Source organism: Vombatus ursinus, unplaced genomic scaffold (genome assembly GCF_900497805.2).
Source record: "Vombatus ursinus unplaced genomic scaffold, bare-nosed wombat genome assembly UNPS02000749.1, whole genome shotgun sequence".
NCBI lineage: Eukaryota > Metazoa > Chordata > Mammalia > Diprotodontia > Vombatidae > Vombatus > Vombatus ursinus.
The window spans coordinates 27,042,561-27,061,526 of NW_020940527.1; the positions used below are offsets into that span (position 1 = coordinate 27,042,561).

General features: G+C 42.1%; 1 protein-coding gene across 1 annotated transcript in view; it reads left to right on the forward strand.

Annotated features, from left to right (window-relative positions):
• The window catches only part of TLL2 (tolloid like 2), a 161,407-nt gene that overhangs the window by 116,109 nt on the left and 26,332 nt on the right, over positions 1–18,966 (forward strand). Inside the window, exons 11-13 of the mRNA XM_027860758.1 lie at positions 8,651–8,767; positions 10,403–10,548; positions 11,301–11,496. Of these exons, the coding sequence (XP_027716559.1) occupies positions 8,651–8,767; positions 10,403–10,548; positions 11,301–11,496 (459 nt within the window). The remainder of the gene's footprint in view (positions 1–8,650; positions 8,768–10,402; positions 10,549–11,300; positions 11,497–18,966) is intronic.

Genomic DNA, 18,966 nt, shown 5'->3' on the forward strand with positions numbered 1-18,966 from the left:
TTTCTCTGAACCCATCCCCTTCATCATTTCTTATAGTAAAATTCCATCACATTCATGTATCATCATTTTTTCAGTCAGTCTCCAATTAATGGGCATTCTTTTAGTTTCTATTTCTTTGCCACTACAAAAGAGCTGCTATAAACATTTATGTGCATATGAATCCTTATCCTTCTTCTTTGATCTTTTTTGGCATGTATTAATTGTCTCTTGTAATTTTTTTTTTACCTAATGGTATGTTTTCCCAGGGCCAGTTAATATCAGGGAGTGGATACCTCTATTTGTCTTGTCTCCCTATGCATTTCATAAACTACCACAGGGCAGGTACCATGTTTGCAATTTCTTTGCTGCTCAGTCAATAGAGCATTGGATTTGAGGTCAAGAAGAACTGAATTCAAATCCTCCCCTGGATACTAAGTAGAAGGAGTTGGGGAGAAGCTGAGGAAGTCATCCAGGGAATCATAAGCTAGGCTGAGTTTAAAAAGGTCCTTCTGAGGTCCCTCTACATCCAAATCTACAATCCTATGAGCCTATGGTGTGTTGCATACTCCAAATATTTTCTACCTTTCTTTAATTCCTTTTATTACTGATCGAATGATTAACTATATTTTGTCCTTTCATAGTAGGAAATATATTTCTGTCCTGTTAGCGTTTCCATTAAAAAAAAAAGTAATTGACGCTAACTGGTCATTCCAAAGAACCTTTTGGAGGATGGTAGCCCTATGACTGGCTTTTCCATTAGGGACCTCATCTGATTTAATGACAAATTTAATGACAAACTCAAAAGGCTACAGATGGTCAGAAATGAGAAAGAAGTAGAAAGAGGAACAGTAAGACTTGAAGGTGTGTGTGTGTGTGTGTGTGTGTGTGTGTGTGTGTGTGTGTGTGTGTAGAGTATTTCTCAGAATTCTGTTAAGTCACTTTCCTTGGAAATATTTCATCCCCTTGGAAGAGAGATGGATGCTAAGATTTTTCTGTATCACAGGCAAACTGGCAAAATGAGGGCAAGTGATGTCTAATGCCAAAAGGGACTGCCATCTTCCCATCCAAATGGATCCATTTAGGTCTGTCATATGAATTCATCAACTCCCACCCCCCCAAAAAACCTACTTTTACTCTATTTTATGAGAACTTTCCCCCCTGACATTTGTGCTACCAGTCCATAGATATGCTGGTCTTCTTTTATTTTCCTCCTAAATTTTATACCTGGGGAAGCTGGGTGGTACGGTGGATAGACCACTGGGCCTGGAGTCAGAAAGATTCATCTTTATGAGTTCAAATCTGGCCTCAGACACTTACTAGTTGTGTGGTCTTGGGCGAGTCACTTAACCTTGTTTGCCTCAGTTTCCTTATCTGTAAAATGAGCTGAAGGAAGAAATGGCAAACCACTCCAGTATCTTTTCCAAGAAAACCCCAAATGGGGTCACAGAGAGTCGGACATGACTTAAAACAACTGAACAACAACAATTTGATACCTCCCCATTTGGATCACAAGATTAACAAGAATCATAGACTGTTAGAGCCAGAGCTCCAGTTTTACAAATGCAGAAGCTGAGAGCCCAAGGGGGAAAGCAATTTGTCTGAAGTTAACCAGCAAGTAAATCGGATCCTAGATCTCTAGTTGGAAGGCTCAGAGGCTATTTAATCCAATTTCCTCATATTATAGACTAGGAAACTGAGGAGTTTGTAACTTGCCCAAGATCACATGAATAACAAATATCAGAGGCAGGATTTTAACCCAGGTCCTTGGACTCCAGATTCGCTGTTCTTTCCACTGGCAGAATCAGGATTTGAACCCAAATCTTCTGACTGCAAATTCAGTGCTTTCCTGGCCACACTCCATCATTAGTGTGATGGACCATTAAAGTGGATTTGGAGTCAGAGGACCTGGATTCAGTCTAGACTCTGCTGTTTATGAACTGTGTGACCTTTAGCAAGTCACCTACCTTCTCTGGTCCTCTGTTCCTTCGTCTATAAAACAAGGGGTTTAAACTAGATGACCTTTGACTAAGGTTCCTTCCAGTTCTAAATATCTGATGAGAACTTAAAAGTGAATAGAGCCAACCTGAAAGTAGGCTTGTTATCGCAAAGGCTGTAGTTCTCACCAGCTCTAGGGAGGGGAGGCTACCATAGTTGGCCATTCAGATCTATTTGCTGGGTGGGCTCCAGGCTTACTCACTGGAGGGGCATTTTCCTCCAGTTCATTGGTGTCCAAGCCCAGCCCTCTTGAGTCTCTTCAAAGACCTTAAAGGGCATAGCCAAATGGGCACCTGGAGCCTTCAGGAGGCTGCTGTGCCCAGAAAGATGCTTCCATGTCCCCAGCCCCCTGAGGCTCCTGCTTTGGCACCCCAGAACCTTACTTTTACTCTGTTCCTGTCCAATTGACCCAAACTTTGGCTTGGGACTCTGATCACTGGGGCCTCATCTCACAGTTTGATCCCTCTGGTCCTCCCCCTTCAAAACAAAACAAAAACAAACCAGCTATGGCTTTGGGTCCTGCCCAAGCTGCCCCCATTAGCTTCTGGTAATCTATTCCCCATCCTTGGCTGCAGAATTCTGCTTATTGCTGGCTGAGGCTTCAGCCTGACCTTCATCTGTTACTGACTTCCACTGCCTGGCCCTCCTGGCTCAGATACCAACCCCTTCAAATAGAAGGCTCCCTTGAGATAGGACCAGAGGAAGTCCCCTTGCCACCTAGACAGTGAGTAATAGCTTAGAGTGGAGGGAGAGATCACTAACAGAATTCTTTATGTTTTATTTCATTAAAAATTTTTGCTTACTTTGAACCGGACATGTGATTTTACTGATGTAGTGAATTCTCGGAGAGAAAATTCCCTCTAACAAAGGTAGATGGGCAACTGCCCAGGGACTTAGATGTTTAGAGAGTTGACTGGAGCCTTCACTAAGAGGTAAAGCACCTGACCTCAGGGTCAAACAGCCAGTATGCCTCAGAGGCCCTGCTTGAACCCAGCTCTGACTGGCTCTGAGTTTAGCCTTCTATCTAGCACATCACACTGTCTCTTATTTTAATGTGTGTTTTTTTTTTATGCTACTTGGTTTTTTTTTATGTTTCAGTCATTTCTGGACACACTGTCCTCCCCACCCTCAATCTAAAACCAAACCCTCCTTGTACCCAAGAAAAATAACTAAGCAATGAACATGCCTGATAGTATCTACCTTGCTAGTCTCTGGCTTCTCTGCTAAGAGGGGAAAGCTGTGTCTATTATTAGTAAGGGTTTTTTTTTGTTTTTTAAGTTCCTTAGGATTTGGCCTCCTTTTAAACTTTTCATTTACATGGCTATACTCATACTGTGCATATTATCCTTTGGGTTCTTTCTCTTTCATCCTGCCATGGTTCATACAGACCTTCTCATGTTCCTTGGAATTCTCCATCTCATTCCTCCCTACACAGTAGTCATCCTTTGTATTCATATGCCAGTTCTGCCATGCCCTAGTCAATGGACACCCACTCCAGCTCCAGTTCTTTGCAACCACTAAAAGGGCTACTGTGAATACTTTAGCATAGACTGGAGCTTTCTTTCCATTTCTGACCTTCCCAGAATATGAGCCCAGCAGTAAGATCTCCAGGTCAAAGGGTATGTATGAAAAATTGGATCTTCTTGTATGATTCTAAATTGTTTTTCAGAATATTTGGCTGGAGCAGCTACCAAGAGGATTCATTTTGAATCAGACTGAACAGATGGTAATAGTAAAAGCCCAAATTGATATGCTACGGGAGTGACTTTTTTTCCTAAGTAAATAAGAAAAGGGTCTGGTTGAGAAAATAAATGATGATGATGATAATGATGATGGCATTTATATAGCACTCTAAAGTTTGCAAAGAACTTTACAAATATCATCTCATTTTGTTTTCACAAACCTAGGAGGTAATTGTTATTATCATACCTGTTTATAGATAAGGAAATTGAGGCCCAGAGAGACTAGATGACTTGCCCAAGGTCATACAGCTAGCAAATGTCAAGTGTCTGAACCCGAATTTGAACTCAGGTCCTCCTGACTCCAGGGTCGGTACGCTATCCACTACACCATCTAACTGCCCATGTCCATTCTTTAAGGAGGTGAGGTTTCATCCACATGTCAAAAGATTAGCTCCAATGGTATTGGTTACGGGTCCATTATAACTTAGGTCTATGTAAAAATCATCTTCCTGCAAGTAATCACTGTGTAGTTCTGAAGATTAAAAAAATCAATGTAGCTACAGCACTGTATAAATGTTATTTTTCATAATATCCCAGCTCTAACAGCTTTGTAATCAAAATCAAGTCATTTTATTTCTCCAAGAAGTTTCCTTATCTATAAAATGAGGATCAATCCACCAACAAGTATTTATTAAGTGCATATTTTGAAGAAGGCACTATGCTAAGTGTTAGGGATATAGACACAAAAATGTAAGTCCTTGCCCTGAAGGAGCTTACATTCTAATGGATATATACATACATATATTACATATACACATATAAATATGCACAAAATAAATACAGGATAATTTGAGGGTGGAGTTGAGGCACTAGCAGCTGGGGGGTGGGGAAGGCCTCCTACATGTAGGAGTGGCATTTGCAGTAAACTTGGAATGAAACTAGAGATTTTAAGAAGCAGAGATCAGGATGGAGTACATTTCTGGCATGAGGGAACAGCCCGTGGAAAGGCATGGAGATGATTGGGAGATGGAATGTTTGCTATATAGGATGGAGAGGTGGAATGTTTGCTGTATAGGATGGGGAGGTGGAATGTTTTGATGTATGGGATAGTAAGATACTACTTTCTTGAGAGGGCTGTTGTGTGGAAAGTGATTTATAAACTTTGATGCATCAAATAAATGTGATCACTTATCGTTAATCATCTAAATGTTTGTAAATTGAATTGAACTCAACAGATGTTTCAATTCAACATTTATTAAATGCCTGTTATGAACAAGACACCATGCTATGGGATCCAAAGACATAGTCCTGTGGGGACTGTCATGGCAGCCTTCCTGGCTCAAGTCCCGCTCTACTCTCATCCATTCTCCACTCTGCTGTCAAATGGATCTTCGTAATATGCAGGTCTGGCCATATCATGCTTGTAGGATCTAATATAAAACCCTCTGTTTGGCTTTTGATGCTTTTTGTAACCTGGCCCCTTCCTGCCTTTCCAGTCTTCTTACTCCTTCCACCCTTCCACGTACTCTGATCTAGCATCATGGCCTTGCACGTGACACTCATCCCCTGAGACTCCAGAGTTTTTTCACTGGCTGTCCCCCATGCCTGGAACTCTCTTCCTCCTCATTTCCACCTCTTCTTGTTGTTTGACCTTCATTCTTGAAGAGGACTGTGACTTCAGGGAGGTGATGCCCTGGAGTGTAAGTGCATTGGATGTGGAAGAATCAATCTGGGAGGGGAAGACCCTCAGGGTTTCTGGCTAAAATAGAAACGATTGTTGTTTACTTTCACGCTGACCCAATGGGGCTTGGCCTTGGCCAATCATCAAGAGCCCAAAGTGATTCTGGTTTAAGCTTTGGTCCTTAAGAATAAAAGGTTTCAGTGATCAAAATCTACATTCCTTCGGGCAGAGCACTGGAAGGTAAGGGTTTGATACCCTGCATGTACAGAGGGAAGGGAAAGAAAGGAAGCAGTAGCAGCAACAGCAAAAGTAGTAGCAATAGTAGAAGTAGTAGCAGCAGCAGTAGTAGCAGCAAACAGCAGCAGAAGCAGCAGTAGTAGTAGTAGCAGCAGCAACAGCAGCAAAAGCAGTAGCAGTGGTAGCAGCAGCAACAGCAGAAGTGGTAGCAGCAGCAGCAGGAGTAGCAGCAACAGAGAGGGAAGGAAGAAAGAAAAAGAAAGAAGGAAGGAAAGGAAGAAAGAAGCTGTATTCCTCAACTGGTCAGTTCCAGTTGGGTCCCCAGAAGGGGGAGTAGAAATAACTCACAGAGGTTGTTATTTGTCCTTCATTCTTGGAGGAGGACCATGACATGGTGCCATGACTTGCAAGAGAATTGGATTTAAAGAGGGAGGGCTGCGCAAAGTCACCAGCTTCACTTTGTCCTCTAGTGGCCAGATATAGATCCTGACGTCGGGAGATGGCCCAGGATTCAGTGGGAGACCTTGAGAGGTACTGGGTTGGGGTGGGCGTGGCAAGATAGCAGTTTGTCTGGAAAAGATCTGGGTTTTTAGTGGATTGTAAGCTGTATACAAATCAATGGTGTGACATGGTGGCCAAAGATACAACTCCTTCAATTTTGGATGCCATTAAATTGAAGCTGTGGATTCAGGACTTGGAAAGTATACTGTCCCTATGTCCTGGTCAGACCACATCTCAGTCTGGTATTAAATTCTGGATGCCAAATTTTAGGATAGACATCGATAAACTGGAAGATGTCCAGAGCAGAGCAAAGGGGACGGTAATGCACCTTTCATTCCACGGAACGGTCCATTCAAGAAACTGAGGCTGTTTTGCCTGGGGAAGAGAGGACTCAGGGGCCAGTGCTGTCTTTAAAGTATTTGAAAGGTTGTCATGTATAGGGAAGACCAGACTTGTTCTGCTTAGTCATAGAAGGTGAGATTAAGAGCAGTGAATTAGAATTTTAAAGAGCCATGTTTGGAGAGCTGAAAGGACAAATCCTTAAATAATTAGAACTATACAGAAGGGGAATGGTCTGCTTAGATGACAGCTTATTGGGTGTACTGTGGAGAAGATTCTTGTGCCATTATACAGCTTAGAGGAAGTGGTCTCTGAGTTCCCTTTCAGCTATGAGATTCCGTAAATCCATGAATAGTATAAATGAGGCAAAAGCAAAGAAAAAACCTTGCAGGAGCTTCATATATGTTCAAAAAGTTGTAAGTATTTCAAAAGAAATTGAGGCAACATAACATTTATGCATTTATTCAGAACTTACCACGTACCAGGTGTTATTCTATTCTATACTGGTGCATACAGAGACAAAACCAAAATAATCCTTTGCCCCTAAGGAATTTACAGTTTATAGGATTCAACACATTTGATGCATTCCAAAAGTTGACTTTCTATGTCTCACAATGTATGTTTCATTGGTATATTCATTCACTTTGGTCCATCTCATGAAAGACTGTAGACATCTCTACTAGAGAGTGCAAAGCCATCCCTACTAGAGGCAAAGGATTCACAGTGCAGTCAATGTGTCATTAATGTCCCACTTATGAGCAAAGCACAACTCATGATTTATCATTGTGTGTGCAATACACAACTTGTATTTTTTAAATGTTTATGGTTCTGGTATTTGTGAACTGAATCCTGTGGATGTTCCCCAAATGTGTTTTCCCTGTAGGTTAATCCCATCTCTGTCCTTCATCCTTGGGCAGTGTGACCTAACAGAATTTCAATTAATTAAATTAAGACAATTTGTCAATTGTCTGTGATATGCAAAGTGAGAGGTTGGTTGTGGTGTAGTAGATAGAACCCTTGCCTTGGAGTCGGGATGAACTTGGGTCAGATCACAATTCTAGCTGGCTCTGTGACCTTGGACAAATTGCCTCTTAGTACCACAAACAGCCCCCTAATACTATAAATTGTGGAATGGTTGTTGATTTCTATCAGTAGAGGGAATTTTCTCACTGGGAAGTGTCCTTACACTGATGAAATCAGAGGCTTGCTGCTTAGAAGCTCTTGTCACACACTCCCAGGATCAGGACTAATCTTCTTGCACAGTGAGGCATATTTTTCAAAAATGTATTTATTTTAACATTCATTTTTAAATTTTGAGTTTTAAATTCTTTCCTTCCCTTCATCCCCTCCTATACCCATTGAGAAGGCAAGCAATATGATACTCATATATATGAAGTTGTGCAAAATATATTTCCATATTAGCCATGTTGCAAAAAAGTGAGGCATAATTTTGACAAGCCTATTTGGTTTTCTCACTGTAGGTCATAATTAATCGATCAATCAGTCAACCAATCAACAAACATACCAAGGGCCTACTTACCAGGAACTGTGCCAAGTGCTTGGGATACAAAGAAAAGCAAAAAAAAAAAATTCCTGTCTTCAATTCTTACATTCTAATGGAGCACATAACATACAAGTAAATAGCTAGGTCCAAGATACGTACAGAGTAAATGGAAAGTGACCTCAGAAAGTAAAGCTTTTGTAGCTGGGTGGACCATAAAAGACCTCCTTCAGAAGGTAGGTTTTGAATTGAGTCTTGAAGTAAGCAGGGATCCTAAGAGGAAGAGGTGAAGAGGAAAAGGGTTCCATCATAGGGGACTGCTATTGGTGGGTTGTCCACAGATGAGAAGGAATGAGTAGACCAAGAGAACTGGGCCATAGATTATGTGGAAGGGTGTAAAGTAGGAGAATACAAGAAAGGTAGCAAGGGGCCAGGTTGGGAAGAGTTTTAATATCAAACAAAGGACATGCTCCTGAAGGTAATAGGGAGCCACTAGAGTTTATTGCGTAGAGGATGACGTGGCTAGACCTTCCTACGCTGATCTTAAGACTAGAGAGAGTTTGAAGGTCATATGGTCTAACTCTCATTTTATAGATGAGGAACCTGAGACCCCACTATGGAAGTGACTTGTCCAAGGTCAGACAGTTATAAGTAGCCCAGATCCTCTGGTTCCAAGTTTAGCACTCTTTCCACTGTACCACGAGGTGTCCTAATTGTTTGCTTTTTGCCTTTCAGGTAGATTTTGTGGTGACAAAGTGCCAGAACCCCTCATCTCCACAGACAGTCGCCTTTGGGTTGAGTTCCGAAGCAGCAGCAACATCCTGGGCAAGGGTTTCTTTGCTGTTTATGAAGGTGTGTGGGAGAGTTGTGGGACTGCCTTTCTTTTGCCTGTCAACCAGTGACTCCACTCTTCAACTTTGTACCTTCCTCCGCCCTTCCAAGTGTATGTAGCTACAGTTGGGAGCCCTTGAGGGTGTGGAGGTGGGACTTAGGGATACCAGTGGTGGTGTTGTAAACATTGCCTCTGGAGGCCCCTTCTAAGGCCTCTCCTGTGTCCTGAAAGCAACATAGGCCAGTCATGTTCTCTACAAGACAAACCTTTCTTCCCCCATAAACCAACACTCAGCCACAATTCCAGTCATTTTAGAGAAAATCATTTAAACCCTACACACATAGTGACCTTGCCTCTGACTATGACTGCAGCTCAGGGACCTCACAGTATCACTGTGGTCTTTCAGCTTCCATTCAACAACTTCTAGTGAACTTCACTTATGTCATCTTCTGTGTTTCTTCTATCTTAAAATGTTTCTGGGTTTTTTTTTTTTTGGCAAGTATTAAGTTCATAATAAAAGCGACATTTAAATTGAAAAAAAAAATCTCTAGTGAGGATGAGCTCATAAGCTTAAAACTGCCCTAAGACTTTTGGGACATGGATACCAAATGGATACCATGGATACCATTTTACTTCTGGGTAAGCTTTAATTGTTAGGGATATATTTTCTTACAGCCTGAATTGTCTTCTCTTCAACCTCTACACATTTCTCCTAGATCTGCCCTCCTGGTGCCAAGCAGAAAAAGACTAATTTATCTTCCACATGACAGGCCTTCAAATACTTAGAGGCAGAACTTTTCATGCCCTCCTCCTACCCCCAAGGCTTCTTTTTTACAGACTTAATATCTTCAGTTCCTTCAACCTACTTTTATTGGTTCTCTCCCCATGTCTGTCTGTCTGTCTGTTTCTCTCTCTCTCTCTCTCTCTCTCTCTCCTCCCACCCCCATTTATTCTTTGGTTTCCTCACCTGTAAGATGAGGGGCAGGGGCAGCTAGGTGGCACCATATTGCAGAGCTCTGGAGTCAAGAAGACTATCTTCTTGAGTTCAAATCTGACCCCAGACACTCATTAGCTGGGTGACCCTCTCTATGCCTCAGTTTCCTCATCTGTAAGATGGGGATAATAATAGCACCTATCCCCCAGGATTGTTATGAGGATAAAATGAGATGATATTTGTAAAGTACTTTGCAAATATTAAAGGGCCGTGTAAATACAAGCTATCATTATCTAGTCGTATTTCCACATTTGGCAGATGAGACCAGAAAGGATGTGACCTGTCTGAAGTTATATTTGTGGAAAAGCAGGAACTAGAATTTATATTTTCCATCTCTAAAATTCTGTGATTCTTGAAAATCTCTGGTTTTAGTTATTCTTTAAAAGGATCAATTATTGTTGATGAAATCATACCCCGGGTGGTCATTTTCCTTGATAGTAAAGAATTCACACCTACAATCATGAATCTATGATATGTTTGCAAGATGCTCCACCTAGTGGTGACAGCTGGCTACTGTGCTGTATTGTCAGAGCCAGTCACAGGTGTGTTAAATACCTATTTATGGGTAATAGTGTGCTGAGCATTGCCCAAAGCCCCTGTACTCTCACAGCTCCTCTTGGAAGGGAATGTTCCTCATCTATTGCTGTCTTTGTTTCTAAAGCTATATGTGGGGGAGAAATTCACAAAGATGCTGGCCAAATCCAGTCTCCCAATTATCCAGATGACTACAGGCCTTCTAAGGAATGTGTTTGGAAGATCACTGTTTCTGAGGGGTTTCATGTGGGACTGACTTTCCAGGCATTTGAGGTAAGTCATTCTGGAAGCTTTCTGACAAAAAAAAAAGTGACACACATTTCATTAGAATATTCATTAAGAATTTAGTATATGCAGAAGATATAAATCTAGATTAGATGTGATATGTGTGTATGTATATATAGTGATATATCTATGCATATATACATACATACATACATATGTATGCTTCATATTATAATTGTCAGAAATCTCTTGTTTTTGAATGTTATTGGAGGGTTAGAATAGATATGACTGGTATAAGAGACTCTTGAGCTGATGAAAGTTGGGGCATCTTTCTTTCCCTGTTTATCACTTTGTTCATTCTAATGTCTCATGGTTGGGAAAATCATAGCTTCTGGATATGGCAGAAAGTGGATCTAGGATTTCATAATTCTTCTTTGATTTAATCAAGAGCAGAGAAAGTTGTGTCCCCCCCCCCCCAATTAAATCCTAATTCTTAAGAAGAGCCGTAAGTAGCAGTTGTTGTGTCTGCCTGGGGTAGAGGACACTTAAGTCAGTTTTTCAGACTGGCATACCAGACCCTGAATGACCACTGCTGGAATGATACTTGAGATGGGAAGAGGGCATGAAAGCCCTGGCCAGGAAATAACCTCCCCTGGAGTATAGCTTTCAGCATGCCGCTAGTGATTTCAGTATACTAGATGCAACTCTGATCTCCATACCCTATCTACAGTTCTGTTCCCAGGCCAAGGAGATTAAGGTGCCAGTTATCACCTGCTACTCTCTCATGTCCCTTCTATCAGATTGAACGACATGACAGCTGCGCCTATGACTACTTGGAAATTCGGGACGGTGCCGCTGAAGAGAGTGCATTGATCGGTCACTTCTGTGGCTATGAGAAACCAGATGATATCAAATCCAGCTCCAACAAGATGTGGATGAAGTTTGTATCAGATGGCTCTATCAATAAAGCTGGGTTTGCTGCCAATTTTTTTAAGGGTATGAATTATTCCCTACCACTTTTAGTAATAACAGGATTTGTTGACCCGTTTCCTTAAGGAGCCCAAAGAACTTGATGAACTTCTACGCTGAAGGCAGCTAAATGTAGATGGTCCCTAAGGCATCTTCCAACTCTAATATTCTTTGATATTTAAGGGAAGGAGTGATGCCTACCAGGGCCCTTATTTTTACACTGAGCTTTCAAAAGAGATGCAAGCCCTGGAAGTTACTGGCAGATCAACAATTGGGACTTCGTCTTGACACTTAAGATGCGTTATTGTGCTCCATGGTTGGTTTTGCATCTCAACCTAAGACACTAAGTCTTTAGTGATCAAACTAGGCACCATGGAATGGAATTAGGGCTTGATAGATGCCATGTAGGCTCCTTTCCTAGACCATAACCAGTATTGAGACATGTATCTGTAGTATTAATCCTGAGATACCAATGCACCCTAAGGAGTGGGAGAATCATGGCAGTGGTAGATGTTCTTCCACTAAAATTTGGAGGATGGATCTGTGGGGAGATTAAGGTTCTGAGTCAGAGATGCTGTGGGTCACTGCAAAATTGTCTTAGGGAGCTGAGCCCAGTTTTTGCTCCTGTGGGGTTGTACCTCTGCAGGGACTGTTTGGGGAGGCTGTGAAAGCCTTGAAAATCTTATCAAAATGGCAGAAAATCCATAAGCCTAGAACTTGGGTCCAAATCTTGGTTCTACTAGGTGGCAACCTCTAGTACCTGTGTGACCTTGGATAAGTCACATAATCTCTTAGGGATTCTGTTTCTTCATCTGTAAAATGAGGGAGTTGGAATAGAGGTCCTCTGACATACTTTCCAGTTCTGCATTTATGACTCTAGTCCCAGGGCCCCAGGAAGGTAGAACAGCACACTGACAGGGAGAGAATGTGGCATGGGCTGGGGTTCTTAGTAGTTCCAAGGCTAGAATGGCCAAGGAGCTCTGCCTTTGGCCTTGGTCCATCTCCCTTAAGTATGTGATATATTCTAGCCAGCTGCAGGAATGCCTCCATACAGTGTGTGTGTGTATGTGTGTGTGTGTGTGTGTAGATATTATGTGCACTGCATACAAGTTGTTGTGAGAATCAAATGAGCTGATGTATGTGGGGGGCTTTGTAAGCCCCTCACTCCCTTTCCTTCAATCCCAGCCTGCCCACTTCTCAAGTCTAGGAAGGTCTCTGGTCCCCCTCTATTCCTAAGTTCCAATCCTTCCATTTCCTTCCAAGCCTAATTCAGTAACCATATCCTGTCTTGAGGCAGAGGTCTAGATGGATAGATAGATAGACAGGCAGATAAGTAGATAGATATGAAGATAGATTGAAAGAAAGATAGAAAGATGCATAGATAGTTAGATAGATGGAGAAAGAGACAGAAAGAGACAGAGACAGAGAGAGAGAATGAGAACATTTAGTACTTATTATGAGTAAGGAAAGCACTTGGTGAGGAACAGAGACCAGAGCCATCCAACTTAGATAGATAGATAGACAGGCAGATAAGTAGATAGATACAAAGATAGACTGAAAGAAAGATGCATAGATAGCTAGACAGATGGAGAGAGAGATAGACAGAAAGAGACAGAGAGAGAGAGAAAGAGAGAGAAAACGAGAATGTTTAGTACTTATTATGAGTAAGGAAAGCACTTGGTGAGGAACAGAGACCAGAGCCATCCAACTTTAAATAATTGAATATGAAATTAATTTTAAAATTCCTAAGTAAAAATCCAGAGAGGCAGCATGATGCAGTGGAAGGGGTAGCATCTTAAGTCAGAGGACCTGGGTTCAAATCAGCTTTGCTATCTTGGGAAAATATGACCTTGGGAAAATTACTTAACTTCTTGAGGCCTCAGTTTCTTAATCTGTAAAATGAAGGAGTTGAGATAGATGGCCTTCCAGTTCTTGATCTATGATGCTAAGTAGAAATAATTTCCAGTGTATTTTGGATGCCAGCCAATGGATATGGCAGAAAAAAGGTGGCCCTGACCATCTTTGCAGAAATGACTTGCTACCCAATCCATATAGTCTTCTCTCTCAGGTCAGAGAGAATGTGGTTGGCATCTCCCAGCATTTAGAAGGCCCTAGTCTGATCTGGAAGTGAAGCCAAGGTAATGTCAAGTCCCTGACTCCACTCCCTCCCCCCAATATGTATAGACGCATTTTTGAGGAGTGGGGATGATGGCAAGCCAGTTTCAATGAACTTGCTCTATGATAATAGGGATGGTCTCAGGATTAGCTGGAAAAAAAAGTGGGCGCTTGGTAAGAATGAAATGATAGGTTCTTTTGGCCTCTGGAATGGGGATGGCGGCAAAGGGGAGCCAGGACATCCTGGTTAATTTTCAAAGTCAAGTTAGTTTTTGATGCTCTCATCCACTATTTTTCTCCTCTTCTCCCCTTCTCCTGCTTCAGGGCTCCCTCTACCTCACCCTAAACCCCATGGTCTGCCCAAAGTTACTCACCATGGTAGGTCATCCCTGAAACATCCTATGCTCCAAAATCACCTTGTTCTGTCCTATCAGTCAAGGCTACTGTGACCTTAGAACATCTGCTAAGTGCTAAGTGTCAGAAAAGACATCTGAGTAATTCACAGTAAAGTATCAATGACTGATCGTCCCTGTCCCCTGCTCCTCACTCCCCTGACTTGCCAGAGGTGTTTGCTAATTAGCCCATATAAATATCTAATGGGTAGAATTTCAGGCAAAATTGGGGAAATACTTTGAAGCAGAGCATTCCTCTTAGACCTGGCTTACACCGGATACATGGAAGAGAAACTCTAAAAAGGAGGGGAAAGGAAGTGGGCTTGCCCGAGAAGGGGCCCCCCATTTGGTTTCTTCTTTCCACACCAGCTACTTCCTGTGAGGAAGCTGGAGCTTAGCCTAGCCCATTCTGAGCTTTGGCCATCAACGAAGAAGGGGTAAGTCCAGCAGGAGAGGGGAGGATGCTACCCTTCCTTAAGCTGAACGTGCCTTGGGATCCCAGTGTCTACCCTTCCCTAATTCCCAGTCCCGCCATGGGGTGGATAGGCCTGTCAGCCAGGGAATGTTGGAAAACTTGAGCCTGGGCTCCACTGCCGCAGAAACAGAGAAACCTGGTCAGATCCATAGGTCTCATTGGGTTATAAATATAGGAGTCTTCATAAAGAGTTCACTAGAGCTTTTTGATCCAGACTATTACCCCTAAATCCCCTCTACTCTCTATCCTCTCACCGTCACCCCCTTTCCACTAATTTCTTCTGAGGACCACACTATGACTTATGAGACAACCTTATCCCCGGGTCTCTGTTCTGCTAAACCAATTTTCTAGGAGAACACTGGACACAAGCCTAATAAAGCCATCTGGGAGTTCTGCCCCCTTGAGAACTGAGACATTATCCGAGCTCCTGAGCTTCCAGCAAGGCTATCCCTGGGCATTCAATAAGTGAAGGAGAGGAAGTTGGTCCTTGGGCCTTCCCTTCCCCTTATGCCTCATTACAACACAGCAAAATTATGACCAAACACCCCATTAAATATGTATTAGATTAACTTTTTCCTATGTTTTATTCAGTTATGACTTTAAACTCTTCATTTCATGTTTGGCCTTCAAAGTTTCTTGTCCATGCAGCATGGCGTCTACTTCCACTATTCAGAAGTTAGAAGCACTGTTGCTTATAGATGGGGGAAGCCAGTTTTCTTGGTCTTGTCAGCCAGGATCTTTTTTAAACAGAGCTGTCTCTGGGCTGTTCTCAGGCCCTTCTCTGGACAGTGGGTGCCAAGAGCATGTGTCAGGTTTCCTTAAGTAAAAAGGATGGGGAGGGTAACTACAAACGCCCTGCAAAGGAGGAGGATCAAGCTGAAACAAAGCAAAACAAAAACCACTCTTGCTTTTATGCCAGTTGGATGAAGACTCAGTGTTTCGGGCCAACTGGCTAAGAACACCAGTACATGGTGCCAACTGGCATTTGAGTCTGTTTGCTGTTGCCAGATGGCAGGTGTTGTCTCAGAGCACTGTCTGATGGTGCCAGGGTGCTTACCAGCAAGTAAAACTCCTCCAATTTCTTGCTGATTTGGGAAATGATAGTAGCATTTGCTGGTTGGCAGTCCCCACCAGCTAACATAAGAAAATAGCAACTGCTCTCCTAATACTGAGCCAGGTCCATCCAACTCCATGTCCTGCTACTGACGTGACAACAAGGGTATTTTGCAAAAATGCCTAGTTCTCTCCAAGATGTTGCTTCAAAAGATTGGACACTTGCCTGAAACATCCCCAGCTTTCCCATATAGTTAATGTAGTTAATTGGGAATTGGGGGATTTGGGAATGGTCCCAAATTTCCATACTGACAGTTCCTCTTGGAAACTGGTACATAAAGCACTAGGCTCCAGCCCCATCACTTACATCCTGTGAATTAAGATTGCACTTTGCACTAAGGATTCTCCCTTGCCTTTCTCTGAGGTGCTGGCCCATTGTTATACCTGCACCCAACACATCCTTCTTCCTTGACTTATCATTGGTGTTGTGTGATTGCACCATAACTAGGAAGTTTCTTCTTTCATTATACACCAGGTGGGCCTTGTTTTCCTGCTTTTGCTGCCAATACCATGGGAATAAAAAGCAGATAGAGATTTTTTCTCATTAAAAACTAGGCCCCTAGTCCTGGCTTCCTTCCCTAACTTACTCAGAATCACTGAATTTCTTTTTTTTTTTAAGATACATTAATTTATTTATTTTTAGTTTTCAGCATTCACATTCACAAGATTTTGAGTTCCAAATTTTCTCCCCATCTCATCGCTCCCCAACCCAATACTCTTTCCCCTAATCTGCCCTCCCTTCTATCTCCCCCCTTCTCTTATCCCCTTCCTCTTCTAGTTTCCTGTAGGGCAGGATAGATTTCTATACCCCATTGCCTGTATATTTTATTTCCCAGTTGCATGTGAAAAATATTTTTTAACATTTGTTTTAAAAACTTCGGGTTCCAAATTTTAACCCTTCCTCCCTCCCCACCCACCCTCATTGAGAAGGCAGGCAACTTGATACAGGTTATATATGTGTAGTCATGCAAAACACTTTCATAGTAGTCATGCTGTGGAAAACTAACTGTATTTCCCTTCATCCTATCCTGCCCCTCCCCCCCCCCCCCCCCCCGGTTTATTCTATTCTCTCTTTTGACCCTATCCCTCCTCAGAAGTGTTTGCTTCTGATTACCCCCTCCCCCAATCTGCCTTCCCCTCTATCATCCCCCTGCTCTCTTATCCCCTTCCACCCCTATTTTCCTGTAGGGTAAGATAGCTTTCCATACTCAGTTGAGTGAGAATCACTGAATTTCTAAGATAGATGAGACCAGGCATCACCTAGTCCAACTCGTACCTGACGCTCATGGCTTAAAGACCTTCAGTGAGGGGGAGACTCACTTCCACCCAAGGTGATTTCATACATATATATGTATATGTGTGTGTATATGTGTATATATATATATATAGACATACACACACATATACATATATATGTATGTATGTGTGTGTATGTGTGAGTATATATATATATATACACATATTTATTTTTTCTCAAGTACATGTTAAAACAGTTTTTTTTAACATTTAGGTTTTTTTTTAAATTTTTGAGTTCCGAATTCTATCCTTGCCTCCCTGCTTTCTGAGACAGTAAATGATCAGATGTGCAATCGTGTAAAACATTTCCATCTAACATATTTTTTTGAACCACTATACTTATTAGGATGACTCTTGGCTTTTCCAATAGCATCTCCATCTTCTATCTCATCCAATCAGGGTTGTGTCTATAGGCATCTTTGGAGAACAACTTTGTTATTGTTTTTCAGTCATTCAATCAGGTCCCACTCTTCATGACCCTGTGGATTGTACTATTCGTGGGGTTTTCTTGGCAAAGATGCTGGACTGGTTCGCCGTTTCCTTGTGGATTAAGGCAAACACGGGTTAAACAAAGGACTTGTCTAGGGTCACACAGCTAGTGAGTATCTGAGGCTGGATTTGAACTCAGGTCTTCCTGACTCCAGGCCCAGAGCTCAATCCACCAAGCTGCCTCAAATTTTTAAAGCTTACAGCACCCAGTTTTCCTAGGCAGTCTCCCATCCAAGTACTAACCAGGCCTGATCCTGTTTAGCTTCTAAGATTTGATGAGATTAGTCATGTTCAGATGGGTATGACTGTAGAGCAACTAAACCTTAGCATCACAGAATTTCAGGGCACCAGGTGTGATCGTGGTCACTTTATAGAGCACTTTACAGTTTATAAAGTGATCATTTTGTGAGGTCCTACCTCTGGTGTTTGCTACCTGTGTACCTCAGGTATGTCACTAACTGCCTTGTTTCCTCAAAATAAGGGAGTTGGGCCAGATGGTGTCTAAGGTCCCTTCTAACTCTGTAGTCTAGTTCAATGACCTATGATCCTAAGATGGGAGTGCAGGTATTATTATCCCCAACGTAAAAGGTGCTCAAAGTCCAAGAGGTAGAGCTGTCAGGACTCACATTCAGATCTTTCCAGGTTGCCTTTGACTATCTACAGTTGGAAGATACCATCAGTAGAGTTGCCTGTCATCCATCCAACTTAATACAGGTTTATAAAGACATGACTTACTCCCAGCACAAGCTGAGGATAGTATGAGACAACCCCCTTGTTTGCTCTCCTCTCATCCCAAGTTGAACTACTTTCTCTATCAAACTGGTTCCAGGTCTCTTGGTTCTGGCTGTAGGAAATCCTCTGCCTTCCTGGGGCTTCAGGGTAGAGCAATGATATATGTAAGTGAGTATATATACATGCTGTAAGTTAGAATATGAAAAATAAATAAAGAGAGGCATAAATAAAATAAAGAGAAAAGTGATGGCTAATAATTGGGGGAGATTGGGAGAGGCTTTATGAAGGAAGTGACATTAGAGTTAGACCTTGAAGGATGGGTAGAATGGATAGATTGAGAAGAAATGCATTCCAGGTGTAGAGAAGAGTGTGAGTAAATGAATGGAATGGAAACAATGCCTGGCAAGATTGTTGGACGGCAACTAGTCCAGTTTGGATGGAGGATAATGTTCATAAGGACAATAGTGTGATATGTTACTGAAGAATTTGTTGAGGGCCAAATTTTGCATGGCTTTGAATACCAGTATAAATAATTTTGACTTTATTTGGTAGGCGATCTGGAAAAACTTCTCTTTTGAGAAGTGACATAGTCTGAACTCTACATTTGGAAAAGGCATCTGGAAATAGTATGTAGAATAAAATAGAACAGGAGAGATTGGAACCAGGAAGACTAGTTAGAAGGCTACTATGCTCTAACCAAGTAAGGATCAATGAGGGCCTGAATGAGGATGGTGGAAGTAGGAGTAAAAAGGAGGTGAGAATTGGTAAATGATTAAATGTAAGGATGGTTGCTGATCAGTAATGACTTATGCACCAGTAGCCACTCACTTCCTTTTAAAATATGGTCACTTTCATTTTTTCCCCTGTGTGGTAGTGTTCAGTGCT